At 36.1% G+C, this 15,386-nt stretch overlaps 1 protein-coding gene across 2 annotated transcripts in view; it reads right to left on the bottom strand.

Moving 5' to 3' along the window:
• CXADR (CXADR cell adhesion molecule) overlaps positions 1–15,386 on the bottom strand; it is a 33,630-nt gene that overhangs the window by 2,585 nt on the left and 15,659 nt on the right. Inside the window, exons 3-7 of one of the 2 annotated variants that reach the window (XM_084505504.1) lie at positions 14,196–14,400; positions 13,676–13,831; positions 11,495–11,617; positions 11,000–11,138; positions 10,490–10,676 (exon numbers count right to left, since the gene is read on the bottom strand). In XM_084505504.1, the coding sequence (XP_084361630.1) occupies positions 10,490–10,676; positions 11,000–11,138; positions 11,495–11,617; positions 13,676–13,831; positions 14,196–14,400 (810 nt within the window). Of the gene's footprint in view, positions 1–9,148; positions 10,677–10,999; positions 11,139–11,494; positions 11,618–13,675; positions 13,832–14,195; positions 14,401–15,386 lie in introns of those variants that run through there. The other variant, XM_084505503.1, reaches the window with a different exon arrangement.

Raw genomic sequence — 15,386 nt, 5'->3', positions numbered from 1 at the left:
AGTAAATCTCTCTTTCTCACACCAAAAAAATGTGGTAACTCTTTTGGATCTCATAAGACAAATATTAATTAATGAGAAACTGCTGTCTGCTCAGGTACCTGGGATCATAGCTTTATGTTTAACCTGAGTAAACAGGTGACAGTCTAAGATACTACGTATATTTAGTTTACAGTACCTAGTACCTAAAACGGTACAAAACAGGTGAAACTGGTTAGGAACAGAAACTATGATAGAAAGGAACAATAAAAATTATGATCATCTACAAAAGCTTGTTCAATAGCAACATACAGAAAAGGGGAAAACTGTCTAAAATCCATCCTGCTCCAATGGTGAAAAAATCCAGCAATCAGAAATAGACAGGTAGCATGCAACAGAAAGAAAGTGGAAAGTCAGATGTCAGTGCAAGGGGGTAAAGTAAAGCAAGTGGGTAGGTAAAGTAAAGATGTATAGAAAGGCAAACCCAAGGAGTAATTCATCACTGACAGGGCCAATGATGACAAGAAGCTCTACTTCCCTCTTCACGTACCACAGCCTGGCAGCGTAAGCATACCTGTCTAGATGCCTACAACATCAATAACAATAAAGAGAAGTACTCAGTATATCTTGACTCTGTATTTTCAAAATAAATAGGATGAACTACCTTATTTTGAGGATACCTTTCATTACACTCATAAGTGAGCAGCAGAAGAGAAGGGTAGGAAGGGAGCGTCAAGTGGCCTGGATGACTAATGAGGGACACTGGCCTACGTGACTACTCTCTCCTAAATGCAGTTCAGGGGAACGAGAGGGAGGCATGCTTCCCGTGAAGGTGATCCCAAGCAAGCAGCTAACCTGGGTTCTGTGACAATGCACCTGGAGGAAAAGTGTTTCCCCTTGCACTAGCAATGGGTCTGGGGAGATCCTTCGCTCCTAATAAGTTGCCTAATGAGATCTGACCTACCATTCTTTTCTCTACATCCTGAAATACCCAAGTAGTGCCAGAAGTACTGGAAGAGCAATTATTGTTAGGACAGAATTAACTAACAGCGAATGGTAGGGGACAGACAACTACAGATGGTCTGACCAAGGTAACTACCTTTAAGTGCTGGTCATTTGAAGGTTTCATTTGACAGTTCAAATTGAAAACAAACATTAGATGGACAGCTGACAACCACTAAAAAGACTGGTTAAGGAGAGCTTTAAAAAAAATAAGGTGGTGAGTTGGAAAGTCTAGTTATAAAGTCCCAGTAACTCAACAGAATTGTCTTCATTTTAACAAACTGAGGAATATGGAGATGCTGTCAGTATTCAAACAAGAAAACATAATGATCACGTGGCTAAATCATGACATAGCCAAGACCTCAACCCTAATCCTCTACTTCATTAATCAGACTTCCTTGCCTTGGAAATCTGTTGTTATTGTTATTTCTGCAGGTGAGAGCACCTTTGTTGGCCATGTCAAGCATTAAGCATGTCCTAAGGTTCCTTGCATTTTCAGCAGTTTCGCCCCGTGTACAAACCATACAGCCAGCAGCAAGTTAGCTAGTTAATACGGATGGCACAGACACAGGACATTGTCAGGACAAAATTCACATGTGTAATGTAATGACCCAATTTCCACTGTCAGTTGGATACCCCTTTTAGAGTGCTGATTAAAATCCTAGCTTGCCCAGGTATAACTGGGGGCAGGGAAATTATGCTAAGATATGCAAAATAGGACTGTTGAGCATAAAGGCTCTAAAACTCCTTTCAGCTCTTTCATCTAGCAATAAAGTATCTTACCAGGTTGTTGGAAACTCCTGCCTGCCCACCTAAATCATGCACTATTAACAAAAAAAAAAATCATATTGGTATATCTTATTTAAATAATACAACTAAAATACTTGAAGTAGAAACGTAACGTCAATTTTAAGATGTAATTAATGTTTAGGACTTCAGTCTCTTTCAATCTTTCTATTGTGATAAGAACTGTGCCTTTTTTTTAAATAAAAAAAAAAAAAAGGGATCACAGTTTTTACTATCTTGCCCCTGAGAAAAGCCTACAGATGCAATTAAAATGTCTGAGACATTCCCTCCCCCTCCCCCCCCCGCGAGGACCTCTGCAAATGAAGGAACATTGTCAGTGACCTTAACAGCAGTCTCGTGAAAACAGATATTTCAATTACTAACTCATACTAGTCAATCAGGTTTCAGTTACGCTTTTTTTTTTTTTTTTTTTTTTTAAGAAAAGGATGTAGGAGTTTATACTTCTAGCCTAGCAATAGGGTAGCATAAGAATAGTGTTTTACATCAAAACTGTCAAAAGCTATATTCATACCTCAGCTGTACATTTTTTAATATCTGTACAATTTGCAGCTTTTTACCAGAGCTTATGCAGACAAATAAAGTGTCTGCAAATAATAGATGCAGATTACAATAATCATTTTCTTACCTAAATTATTTCCCTGAATAAACAAGAAAAAAATAATTTTCTGGTATTTAAGAGTCACTTTGCTTTCTGTTGAAAAACATAACATTTCTTAGTAAGCCACAGTCAACCATCAGTAGAGTGGCCGTTAGCCAGCCAGAAAAAAATTAAAGCTGCCTACAGGTCAGCCACAAGAGGGCAATCAGCATTCTCAAACACAGAATTTACTACTTTGTTTCAATTCAGACCAATCCATTTACCCACATTTTTGTTTTTTTCCCCCTAAGTAGGCTAGAGTCAGTATGGGAGACAACCACCTTTTTCAAGTTGTGTTTTAAACACAGTGAGTTTTCCACCTTAAATAATAATAACAAGGTAATTAAATTAAATAGGTTATGCAAAGTTACTTGAACCAATATTCAAGTCTAACGCAAGGGAAAGACATTGTAATTCCTAAACAATTTCACACTATAGAATACAAGGACGAAATTAGGTCAACAACAAATAGTCAATTTGAAGCTGTTGGTATACAAGAAAAGTCAGTGTACTACTAAAAGGACAGAAGGAATGGGGAAGGATATATTAAATAAAGCAACTTCAAGCTTTATTTTATATTTTACAGCTCTTACAGCTTAGACGAATTGTTTCTGCTCTTGACAGTTATAGGATTGGAAGTGACATAAAAGGACATTCTATTTATTGGGATAAAAAGTACAGTGCTGGCAGCCACAACATAAGCTTTTTGACAAGTTCCACAAACCACCAGCTGTGCCCTAGAGTTGTCATCGTATTCAGAAGTCACAAGCAACTCAGTAGTGTTGTCTTATCACCAGCTGTCTTAATTTCTGGTCTAAGGATATCAGTTCCCCTCCCACCTGAGCTATTCTACTAGTAAATGGAAATCTTAAGTAAATATTTTATCTTAATCTCCTATCGTTAAGTATGGCACAGCTCAAGTATTTTCACTCCAGAAAACAGTTTCTTAGAAACACTACCCATTCACAGGACTAGCAAGATGCTGCAAGTTGATGCTACTGACAGTTGCAGTCAGAGACCTTGAACACTGAGAACAGAAGTTCTGCTACACGTTTTTAACTTCAGTGAAATCTGACTAATCCTGACTGCTGTTTTACAATTAAGATGTTAGCAAACAATATGAAATAAGGAGTTTCAGATTCCTGTATGGGTCAGTAATCTCACTTATATATTACTTTACTTGTGTAACATTAACTGCCCTCAAAAAGACAGATGTTTCTTCCCAATTCACTACGAACGTAAGTGGCAAAACTGACACAATTGGAAGCTATTATACTAACAGTACTAGATGAAGTTACTTTCATTGCTCTTTATCATCTGATACAGTGTTCCTTGATACCACATTCTGAATTTTGACACCAAGTTCTGCTAACGTAACCCAAACAATCACTGCATCCCCACAGATGTTTGGTGAGCACCAGGAAACCTGGGCTCTCATTACTTGCACCATGTGGGCTGTGCAGGAGACTTTTGTCTACTGCAGCTCCTACCATTTCTCGCTGCTTCTTTATACAGTATTACTAGTAACAATATAACCAGAGACATCACATGCAGAAATTAATTATGGTAGGAAGAGTACCTGACACTGTGTTTTTACGCAGTGAAAATATACTGACTGATTAAACAACTCAAATACAAAAAGGTGCCACAGATTGTCTGAAAACCACCAAATGAGACACTGCTGGAAACCAGAGCAGTAAAAAGCTTCAAGTTGGACAGTTAATTTGTGTTTCCAGAAATCATGTTTTACAAAATTCCCAACACGGTGATCAGACTTGCTACTTTTCCTTCCCCATTTTATAAGTTGGAAAAGTACTTCTGGAAAGAAGTCACATGCCCTTCAGCTGCTTCACTCAACTTTTACCCTGCCTGCCACTTAGAGAACCAAGGCTTCCAGCCTTGAGAAGTGGGACAACTGTCATTGCATCACACAGCTCTCTGAGTTTCCTAGTGGGCATACTGCCTCAAGAGGTTTTACCCTGAAGAAAAAATTAGATTACTGAAGGTAAAATGATGCGCTTTCAGATGTTAACGTCTATTCTAATATTGCTGTTTTAAAATTGTTACATAATCTAGTTGTGTAACTGACCTACTCAAACTCTTTATAAAGATACTCAGCTCCTTCCTACCATCCAGTAATCCTATCATCATACAAGGTTAGTAAATGCAAGGTTAGTAAAAGTTGCAAAACTTTTATGTTTCTGAATATTATGGTAGAAGTGTCCTTCATCTAGTCAGTACAAGCTTGATAAATAATTCAATGAATATGCTGATCCGCTAAAGAGAGAAAACAACTAGTAGCTGCTGCCACTGAATTAACTTTGCTTTTCAAAGCACCCTGGCCAGTACTACACAGCTGAAAACTTGTCCTCTGAACACCAACATAGGAATGTGGCGCTAACACTGCCTTAGAACAATAGGGATCATTTAAAGAATTTATGTTTTCAGAACATTTATTTCCTCTCAGAACTGGGTAATCATCTACAGTTACCCCTCAAGTGAAAGGTAGTTTTAGTAATTTTAAAATATGCTAAGACTTGGAAAGGTAGGCAACACTCATAGCTCATTTCATTCAACTCTTACTCCTTGATCAGCTATTTTCTTTACAAATAGTTTTGGTTTTGTTTTGTGGATTTTACAGACATGAAAGCAAGGCTAAGTAGCCAGCATTAAGTGTTTTCTGTCTAATAATTTATTAACTATCAGCATAATTATAGAGCCTCTCTGAGAAAAATGTAAAACAGTAAGCTCAAAGTACACAGGATGTCTAAGAAATTCAGCAGAGAAACAGCAAGACAGACCTTTTAAGATACTTTATCCAAGGTGTTGTCTAATATGTGTGTGAGGACAATAAAGGTTTTGTAGAACTCCATGATGAGCATACTCTCTTCTTTTATGACACTACCAGCAAAGTGCTAGTTGCTTTGTTGGAATTCCCACATTCATCAACTCCTCTGATTGAAAATCACGTGTCTCTAAATACACTTTCAAGCTGCAGCTTGAAAGTTCTATTTAACAGAAAATTGCCAAATTAGGAAAGGACAGAAGTCTTGAAATTAACATTTAAGAGATCTTTCTGCACCTTCTTAGAGTTCTATAAAATAAGAATATGAGCCTTCATTTTTATTAGGTATCCTTTTGTATTTAAGCACAAATTTTAATCTGAAATATAAAAAAAATATTTTCTGCTAGTACACTTCATATGCTTCTGTAAATACATTAAAAAGATTTTAGATATACACAAAGAAATAACACATCTGGTATGGCACAAGTATGCATTATCATATGAAAATATGCATACATTAAGAACAAACACAAGCAATTTAGTCCTCTAATGGTATTATGGTATTAACATACAAAACATGCCACTAATACAAACCTATGCCAGGCCTTGTTTCCTGAAAATAAAGTGCCCAAAATGACACTGAAGAACTTGCATTTGTCTTTGAGAAAATTACAAAGACAGTAAAGCAATTTGTTTGCAAGGTCAAGGGGTGGGAGGTATCCCCAGTCATCTTTTTTTGAATAATAAAAAAAAAAAAAGCTAGTTGGTTGACATTATAAAAAACAATATTTTGTCAAAATGCTTTAAATATAAAAGCCTTCTTGTTTGAATTTTTAAAAATTTTAAAAAATTATCAGATTCAGGAATACTTGGTTCTGCCCAAAATAAAAACAGGGCAAAAATTAAATTCCTTTCCAGCTTTTTTTTTTTTTTTTTCTTCAGAATTCCTGTTGAGGATGCCCAGATGTTTCAACTCATCACTACATCTGTGTATCTGCAGTAAGAATTTCCGTATTAAGTGCATGTTCTAAAATATCTATAAAAAGTTTTACTTCCTTTTACTTAGAAATTGGTGGGAGGGGGGAAAGCAAGAAATGATTATTTCCAGTGTGGTATACACATGCCTATTTATTAGTTCACTTCCAGTTACAGAAAGAGAAAGTTGAAGCCACATGTAAGTGCTGCTTTAAAATAAAGACAGACTACTGTTTTCTCCAACAGTTTTATTTCAAAAAAGTACACAAGTCTGTCATGGAACTACAGCATTTTAAAATTTTGGATTTGTTTTTACAGATTCACGAACAATACTTGTATTGTAGGATACCATTCCCCCCAAAATGTGAATATAAAACTTCATACTGGAATTCATATCGATATTCAAGTCCATGTTTTGTGCATGGGAAGCATAACATAAGATTTTGTATTCCAGGAAATATTATTGCTCCAATTTCATTTGAGCTGTGCCTCAGTGCTAGAGGACTAACACCCAAAGGGCTCTATAAAGCACCCATCAAGTGTATAAAACAAGGTTTAAGTGATACAAATAGAATTGTGTCTTTAGACTGCCACAGAGATCTAAAGTGATCCAGAACATACACAGTCAAGAACAAAACCAAAAAGCTATCATGGAAAACAGCAATATACAATATGCAATATTACAGAGAAAGCTTGTAATTAAGAAGTCTTGTACTATCAAGCAGGAAGCATACACCTAACATGAATGTGACTATCACGGCTGATAAAGATGTATGCACTATACATTTGCTTCAAAAGTCACTTTACCTCTCCAACAAGGCATTTCTGTGCACTACGTAATTCAAAAGTTTTCTTTTTCAGATAAGGAAGGTTCACACAAATATCTTTAAATATCCATTTCAGAAGATTATGAAAAGGCTTGTAATGTATGGACAAATGTTACATAACCTCTACAGTATTACAAGTCTAATACTTTATTCACACCATACTATAATTCAGGGGTTTCTTCTATATATAGTAGTCCTCAACAGGCAAGTTTACAGTCATGACATTAACTAGTAATTTCTCAGGTTCATTTAGAGTATTTACATAATGCTATCACCACCCACCCACCCCCATTCTTTTTTCTTTTTTTTTTTTTTTTTAATAAAATGAGACATTAAGAATGCCACCTTCTAACAGGTATATCAGCTGCCACTACTTCCTAGAAAAGTTCTGTTAGCAGGTTTATTTGTAACATCAGACACCTCACGCATTTAGTCAGTTCATGTCCTACACAACTAGAAATCATTGCTAAGTATAGTAGCTCTTTTGAGAATCATAATCCAGTGTAAGTTATGAATCTAGTGACTAAAGAAATAATTTATAACAGTGGTATTATGTTTATATAGTAGTGTTTTATTCATTCAAAAAGGCATGATGATAGCAACTCGAGGCAAAGTTTACCCCAAGTCAGAGGTTTTTTATTTCAGATAAGGACTATGTCAGATTCCATTCCTTTTATTTTCCATGCAATTACATAAATAGACAGACACTGTCAAGGCTGCTAAGCCTAACAGCGAGGCTCTGAGGGCATATCATGCTGTCTTTCCATTCTGTCCATTTATTGTTTTGTGCAATCTGACAGAGCATTAAGTATGTGTAAACTCTGCTCTGCATGCTTCAGTGAGAAATTTCTCGAGTGTCCTAGGGCTTACCTGACGGAAAGCACAGGGTCTCAAGACAGGAAAAAAAAGCAGAAGCAAACAAAAACCACACCTAATCTCACATTAGGTCCACAGAGGGCTAGGAATCAAATTTAGTAGGTTTGCCTGTTTGCTTAGGTGTCTAGCTATCTCTCAGTCTGTGATTCAGTTCTAGTTTTGTACTCAGCTTGTTTTTATGATCCAAATAACCATACCCTTTTAATTAAGGAAGGCCTTAGTTGCAAGGTAAACAACCAGTTTATGATTAAAATATCTTGAAAGCCTCTTCTGTCACTGTAATTGGATGCAAAATGTCATCTCCTCATCTATTGTTCTTCATAAGCTTGAGTTTGGCACAGTTACTAAACCTATTATTTACCACACAAGTGAGAGTCAATCATCCATCTCATTAGTACAACTGAAGAGTTTTCAGGAATATAAACACAATATAACTACCAATTGAAGGAGCAACTCACAATTTGAAATACAGAACAATACAGAGAGTCACCGAAATCACATCCAAAAATAGGCATGAAGAGGTATAAATAGTACATAGGAATCAAAAAATCAGATCACAGTGTCATGTTTTAAAAACTGTACCATCATCTAAGCACCTGTCTGAACAGTAAATTTTAGGCACCAGAAATTTCATTAAAAACTGAAGATACAATCAGGCAAAGTTTATTGAAAAGGCACACATGAAAGATAAAAAATCTGATCTCTAACAGTATCAGTTTACAATCTAAAAAAGTCCAAAATGTGTAAAACTTTAGAGTCTAGAATACTTAGTAGCCATTCAAGTATCTAAATGCGGTATGAAGGGTATGTTACCTATGTTAACAGTGCCAACCAAAAATGGTGCACATAACTATAAGATAGGGAAACATTTAGTAGTAAGCCAAATAATTTATCACAGATTTAAGCAGCTACAAGAAAGCAAACACTAAGCCTAGAAGTTCGGGGAAGTCTTTTATCTCACTGTTGCTACATACAAACAATCCCAATATCTTTCAACAGGCTCTTTCAGATATTTTCTCCATTAACCTCTGTGCCACATACTATACTCATTTAGAGTTTTCCAAAATAATTGGCAGCCTAACATCTATAGCTAGAGTAAGCTGAAGGGACCCACACACACACACTGCCAAGCACAAGATGAGAAGGAGAGTAGAAAATAGGAAGGAAGGAAAAAAAGATTTAAACTGCACTTAACTTTAAAACTAGCTTCCATAGATAGGTAGTATCTATCATCAGAAACTTGAAAGTTCTTAAGCAGGTGTGAAACTAAGATAAGGGATTGTTCTACTCCTGTAATGCTTTAAGACGGCAAAACTGGGAAGGTGTTTTTTTTTTTTTGAATGGACTCTTGAAACATGTTCATATCAGCAATTCTGGATAACTATTTTCTCCTAGGTTCTGTCTGCATGAAGCTTTTGGTGATGAAAATCTAAATGTCCATTAATAAGAACATTTAGGGCCATTAAACAGGCAAGGAGAAGCTAGCTTTAAATTCCTTGCAAATTCATATAAAAATGTATCATCATCTTAAGGCTAACTACCACTTACATGAATGTGGGGAAGATTTTTCTGAAGAACTGTGAGAGCAAGAGAACAGATATCAAATACCAGTTAATTAACAGCTTTATTAAAGCTCAATGAAACTTCTAGGTAATTGGTTTATTAAAAGTAGGAACACTGCCTTAGAACCTAAGCAGGCTTTGGAAAATGGCAAGCTACAATTATAACTCAAGACCTGTAGAGATACATATTTGTTCTTAGTGTGACAATATAACAGTTGAGCTACAGATTTTAAATGTTAGATACCACTAGTAACAATTTGATAGGATGTCTTACATCAGATAACTTAATGTTACCTGACATAACTAAAACTAGTTATTGCAGTGGAATTCAAATTTCAAAGAGCTCACAAGGTCTCCTATCACATTTCCAGTCACTGAGATTTTAAACTCAGAATAGATTCAATTATATTAACTGAATCAATCAGATAACTGGCAGCCCCTGAAATAAAAGCTCAAGAAGCACTCCAGATAAACATTACAAAGTTAAAGAGCTGCATAAATTCTCAGAGTTTGAACAGAATTCAAAGTCATCCTCAGCATTTCAGCCCCACAGAAACTTCAGACAGTGGCCAAATTAAAATACTTCTATTAGTCCAAAATTGAGGATGAAATTTCAAGAACTCTGAGGAACTTCATGGCCTACATATGGTTTTGTTACTTTTCAACTGTGTATTATTGTTTCATATTCAAAGCTGCACATTAGCAGACAATGTCTCTTCAGCAACCTACCAGAGGTCCAAACACCTTCAGTGTTTGCATTTATGAACTCCTGTGCTTTCAGCAAATAGTTCAACTGTTATACACTAATAAGATTAAATTTAAAGATGAGAATTGGTGGCTTTTCAAACTAACTTTGTTTTCCTCAAGGAAAATTGCATGCCATTGTTTAAATGAGGGATGGAATACCGTAGTTCTCTAATACTTATAATGAACAATTAAAAACAGGATTTAAATTAATGTTCTATACTATGGACCCATCTTTGCTTTGTGCAGGAATCATCACTGGGACAGCTCCCATTCTACTTAAATTAGGTGCAGCTACCTTTGAAGATGCAAAGGTTTGGTTTTGACCAGAAGTACGTTCAAAGTCTTCACTTGGGACTTGACTATACGGGGTTTTGGTATATCCTTCCATATTTGATGGAGACATTGAGCCCAGAGAAGAACGATTGCTGCCTATGTAGCTGCGGGCTGTTGAACTGCGACTTTTTGGAGGCGGAACATCTTCTCTGAAATAAAAGAAAAATTCAGTTGCAGAACAAGAGTTCAGTCAATGTTACTATGCAGGAGCTTACACAAGTTTTCCATTTGTTTCTTCCTATTCTAACACAGTAGCCTTTTTAAGTTGAAAAAAAATGAAGCATTTGTTGCCTTTAAGATCCTTACTGAAATTACACAAACGTGACATATTCAAAACAAGTTCAGACAAACTGTTAGTGTTTCAATAAACAAATTAAAACAGACATCTCTACCACTAAATATCTTACTCACAGAAAAACATTTAAAAGTTAATTTTCAAATACTACTACTCAGAAATTAGGTATGTCATTACCTAATATCATGATGTACTTCTTTCTCATACTTCTTCTCTCTGTGTTTTTTACAGCAACAGAAGACGAGAAAAGCCAGTAAGGAGAGACCCAGCAGAGTTCCTACAATAGCTCCAGCAATTATACCAGCTGTATTTATAGCTAGAATAGATAAATTACAATACTTTTAAGTGCCAAACTTATATGACCATTTTCTTTTCTCTCAACATTAAAAACAGTATGTTTCCACATGATTCAGGTTAACAGCATATCACTGAATCAGATATGCTTCAATCCATGATTCAGAATGACAATAGAGTTACAGCCTCCTGCATAAAACAGGCAGTATTTGGAGGGAAGTACAGACTTAAAGCTACAACCATCAGTTGCATAACAGTTTTTTTCATTTGTTTTGTTTTCAAACTTTTTAGGAATTTACAGAAACTTTTTAGGAATTTAGAGAAACAAAGTTATTCAGTTACACAAAACACAATATGACTACACAAGTCAACACTTACGAGGGGTGACATTCAGCTCAATAGAACATTCATCTACGCCAACTCGGTTTGAAGCAACACAACTGTATACACCAGAATACTCTTGAGATGCATTTTTCAAGAGAAGTTCGCCTGTATTTCTATCTACAAGGAACAGAAAGCAAGTGTTTACCATTTAGCAAAGTTTAGTTTCCTATTCAGTGCTACAGAACTATTATTCCCGCACATACATGAAATCTTAAAAATACCATATAAAAAAATCCAAAAGTCTACCATGCCACAGAATACTATTATTTCAAAAAGACTTTTTACTGTACTACATATTTATTTCACAAAATTTGACTTTAATACTAAGCCTTCAAATTGCTCTGTCAATGGGAAGGAACAGATGCTTAAAATGGCCAATTCTGTCACCTTAATGTAGAATACTAAAATACAAGAGATTAACTGCATCACAGAGGTACTCTTTGCTCTTCTATGTTGAAACCAATTCTGCACCAAAACCAATTCTGCACAACCAGCTCAGATGTCTGCAGAACTCATGTTCATCATGAAAGACAAGTTTGACGTAAACCTTGCACTCCAGTGGGCAACCAGTTAAGTCTAGCTATGCTGATAGAGTGAAAGCAGGAAGAACACTTCCCTTAAGGTTTCCAAAGCTAACAGCTACCTTTGCAAGATTTTTAAAATGCTAATAGATTTGCCACCAGCACTTAAACCCTAAAGCTGCCAAGAGATTACATCATGGTAACAAAGAATCACACATATACTTAGCTCTTCCCACCGGAGTTAGGCAGCATAGAGGTCCTTGAGAGCACGTTCTATGCTCCCAAACCTACAGTCACAAGCCCCAAATAGCTGTTGCTTCATTATATGAAATGCCACTTTTGCATACTTCCTAAATCATTCTTGTCCAGCACTATCAATTGATTTTTTTTTTTTTCAAAACATGAGACAAATTTGGGATGCGTAAGAAGGAATAACAACAGAACAACAGAAACTTAAGGTCTTGAGTGGTAAAGATAAAGACATTAGTGACTAACTTCATTGTCAAAACAAGAGATTGGACATAAACAGCGCTACTGGGATGCAAAGGTTCAAAAAGAACAGCATAAGGCTCTTCAGATATAGTTATTTTTTTAAGCAATCTGTCCCTTAAGATATACAGATACTAAGAGACTACAAAAGTAGTAAGTAGACTGGAGAAGTTCCTGTAAGTCAGAGGTTGTTCTAATGAACTAAACTGGAACCACATCTCCCTCTGAAAATTCCTGAACCATAAATTAAGGGAGGATAAGAGACCACTATGAGGAAGAACCATGCAAGTTCCTGTTCCCTCTTCCCTAGACATCCACTTTTTAGACACATGGAATCATGATACCCTTTGTCCCATATGTCATGCACACTCCACATCAAAATGCTTCTATCTGTAAGTAGATTCTTAAACTGCTCCAACTGCAAGGTGAACATACCTTCCCCCAAGGATTAAAGTTTTTGTAACTACGAAGACTGACAAGAATTGGTACTGAGAACTATAATTCTAAGAAATATTCCAGGATAACTTTCACGTAGTCAAAACTCACAAATTACAAATTAACTGGCTTTACTAATAAACTTTCACAATGAAGCTTTCACAAGAAAATCAACACCACCAACACAATAATAATACTGAATTCAGTCAAAATTTGTAACATTGAATTCTTTCCTGGATGTCAGCTAATGTAAGAGGGAAAAGCTTCTCTTCTCCTTTATGTATAGGAACTTTTCCCCTAAAGACACAGAACTTCTTGCTTAAGAGGGCTGTATCACTTGATCAGGAATTAAGAACTTCTGTGCAATCTCTAATGACAATCAAGTTTTTATTTCCACTTTCCCAAATGCAGCTGTAACTACTAGACTACTCTGACTCTTGCCTGATGCCCATCTGAGGAGAAAAGCAGCCAAGAATCAGAAAGCAAGAGAAATTAAAGCATTCATGCAGCAATGAACATGGTTCTGCAGTCTAATGGTAAAAATCTTTTGCAACTTCAAACAGCTAATTTAAATGTCAATTTTACTACCCAGTGAAAGGACAGAAGTGACACTTCTATAGACTGCTCTATACTAAAATTATGCATGAGATGCTAACAAGTCAAAATATGTCAAAAATACAAATATAATCTTTATTATTTATAATTCTGAAAAATTAAAGTTTGACAGTACTCAGCGTGGATGTGGCAGGAAGTTCCTGTGTGCCAGATACTCTTCTCCAGTCATAAGACAAAAGTGGAGATCCTTCTTGTGATGCACATTTCAACGTAACATCCTTTCCGATCTCCTGTGATCCTTCAATGGAACATTTAGTTCTTGCCGGCTTTACTAATAAATAAAGTATTATTGAATTAATAGGTCACAATCAAAAATGCTAGTTATGTAGGTCAGACCGTTTTGCTAAAGAAAGTTTGTGAAACAAAGCCTTTGCAAGCATGGAGAGATTTTGTATGAAATACAAGCCAGATTTAGACTTTTTTTTTTTTTTTTTAAGTTCTCGTTATTCAGAATATTACTCCCTTTGCCCCTTCCCCCAAAACCAGAACAATGTCTGTGCCCACCCTGAAGTCTCAATAAGGGATGATATGTTTAGGATGACTTTGCCCTGTGTAGGTTTTCATTTTATATATCAAATATAAAATGGCATAAGCACAAAAACTTCACTGCAAATTCAAGAAAAAAATTTGCTTACCAAGTACAGTCAACTGTATTTTTTGGCTTTGAACTCCAGGAGCTTTCTTCACTTTGCACTGATATGTGCCAGTATCTGATGACTTTAAATTCAGGATATCCAACGAACCATCACCAGATTTGGGATCGGCACTGGTAAACTGCATCCGCCCAGTCATAGCAGCATAATAATGATTATAAATTCTGTCTACAGCATACATAATTATCTATAAAAGAATAAATATGATTCAGAAATCTACTTGGCATGTAAGCACTTGAAAAAAATGTTATCTTCAGATCCATAGCAGTTCCTTTCTACTGTTTAAAATAAGCATGACAGATGATCACAAAGATGATATGAAGGCTGGAGAACCTCTCCATCAAGAAAGGCTGATAGAAGTGGGTATGTTCAGCCTGGAGAAGATATGGCTGCTGGGAAAAACACAGTATCATAAAGGTTGGAAGAGACCTCCAAGGTCATCTGCTCCAACCGTCCCCTACCACCAATATCACCCACTAAGCCACATCCCAAAGAGAGAAAGAGGAGACCTCATTGTGGCCTTTCAGTACTTAAAGGATGGAGAAGGACTCTTCACTCAGGTAGGTAAGGATAGGACAAGGGGGAATGGTCATACACCAAAAGATTAGATTTAGATTAGACATTAGGAAGAAATTCTTTAATGTAAGGGTAGCGAGGCAGTGGAAGAGGTTGCCCAAAGAAGTTGTGGATGCCCCATCCCTGGAGGTGTTCAAGGCCGACTGGATGGGGCCTTGGACAACCTGATCTAGTGGGTGGCATCCTTTCCTATGTGGTGTGGTGGGAAATTAGATGATCTTGAAGGTCCCTTCCAACACAAGCCATTGTGTGATTCTACAACAAGCACCTCCATTTTCAAAATAACACCTCATACAATGCTCTAATGAATGCTCCAACTCAACACCTGCCCAACTAAGAAGACATCAGCATTGATTTTTGGCTTAAAGAAAACCATTTAAAATTCCTCAAATCTTCATTCTGTAAAATCTCTATTAAAAAGAAGTCATCGATAAGGCTTCAAAAGAAGTGACAGCCTTAATAACTAACAGAGTTAACACATAACACAAAATTCTCAAATTTTTGATCAGGAAAATAATACACATACACAACACAGTTTTCTGTACTCTGAAGCATTTTTGAAGTTCTTTAGTTATTAAATTAAGTACAAAATATCAT

This window comes from Aythya ferina, assembly GCF_964211825.1.
Source record: "Aythya ferina genome assembly, chromosome: 1".
In the NCBI taxonomy this organism is placed as follows: domain Eukaryota; kingdom Metazoa; phylum Chordata; class Aves; order Anseriformes; family Anatidae; genus Aythya; species Aythya ferina.
Note: the sequence above shows the minus strand (reverse complement) of the source record. Positions and strands in the feature narration are given on the sequence as shown.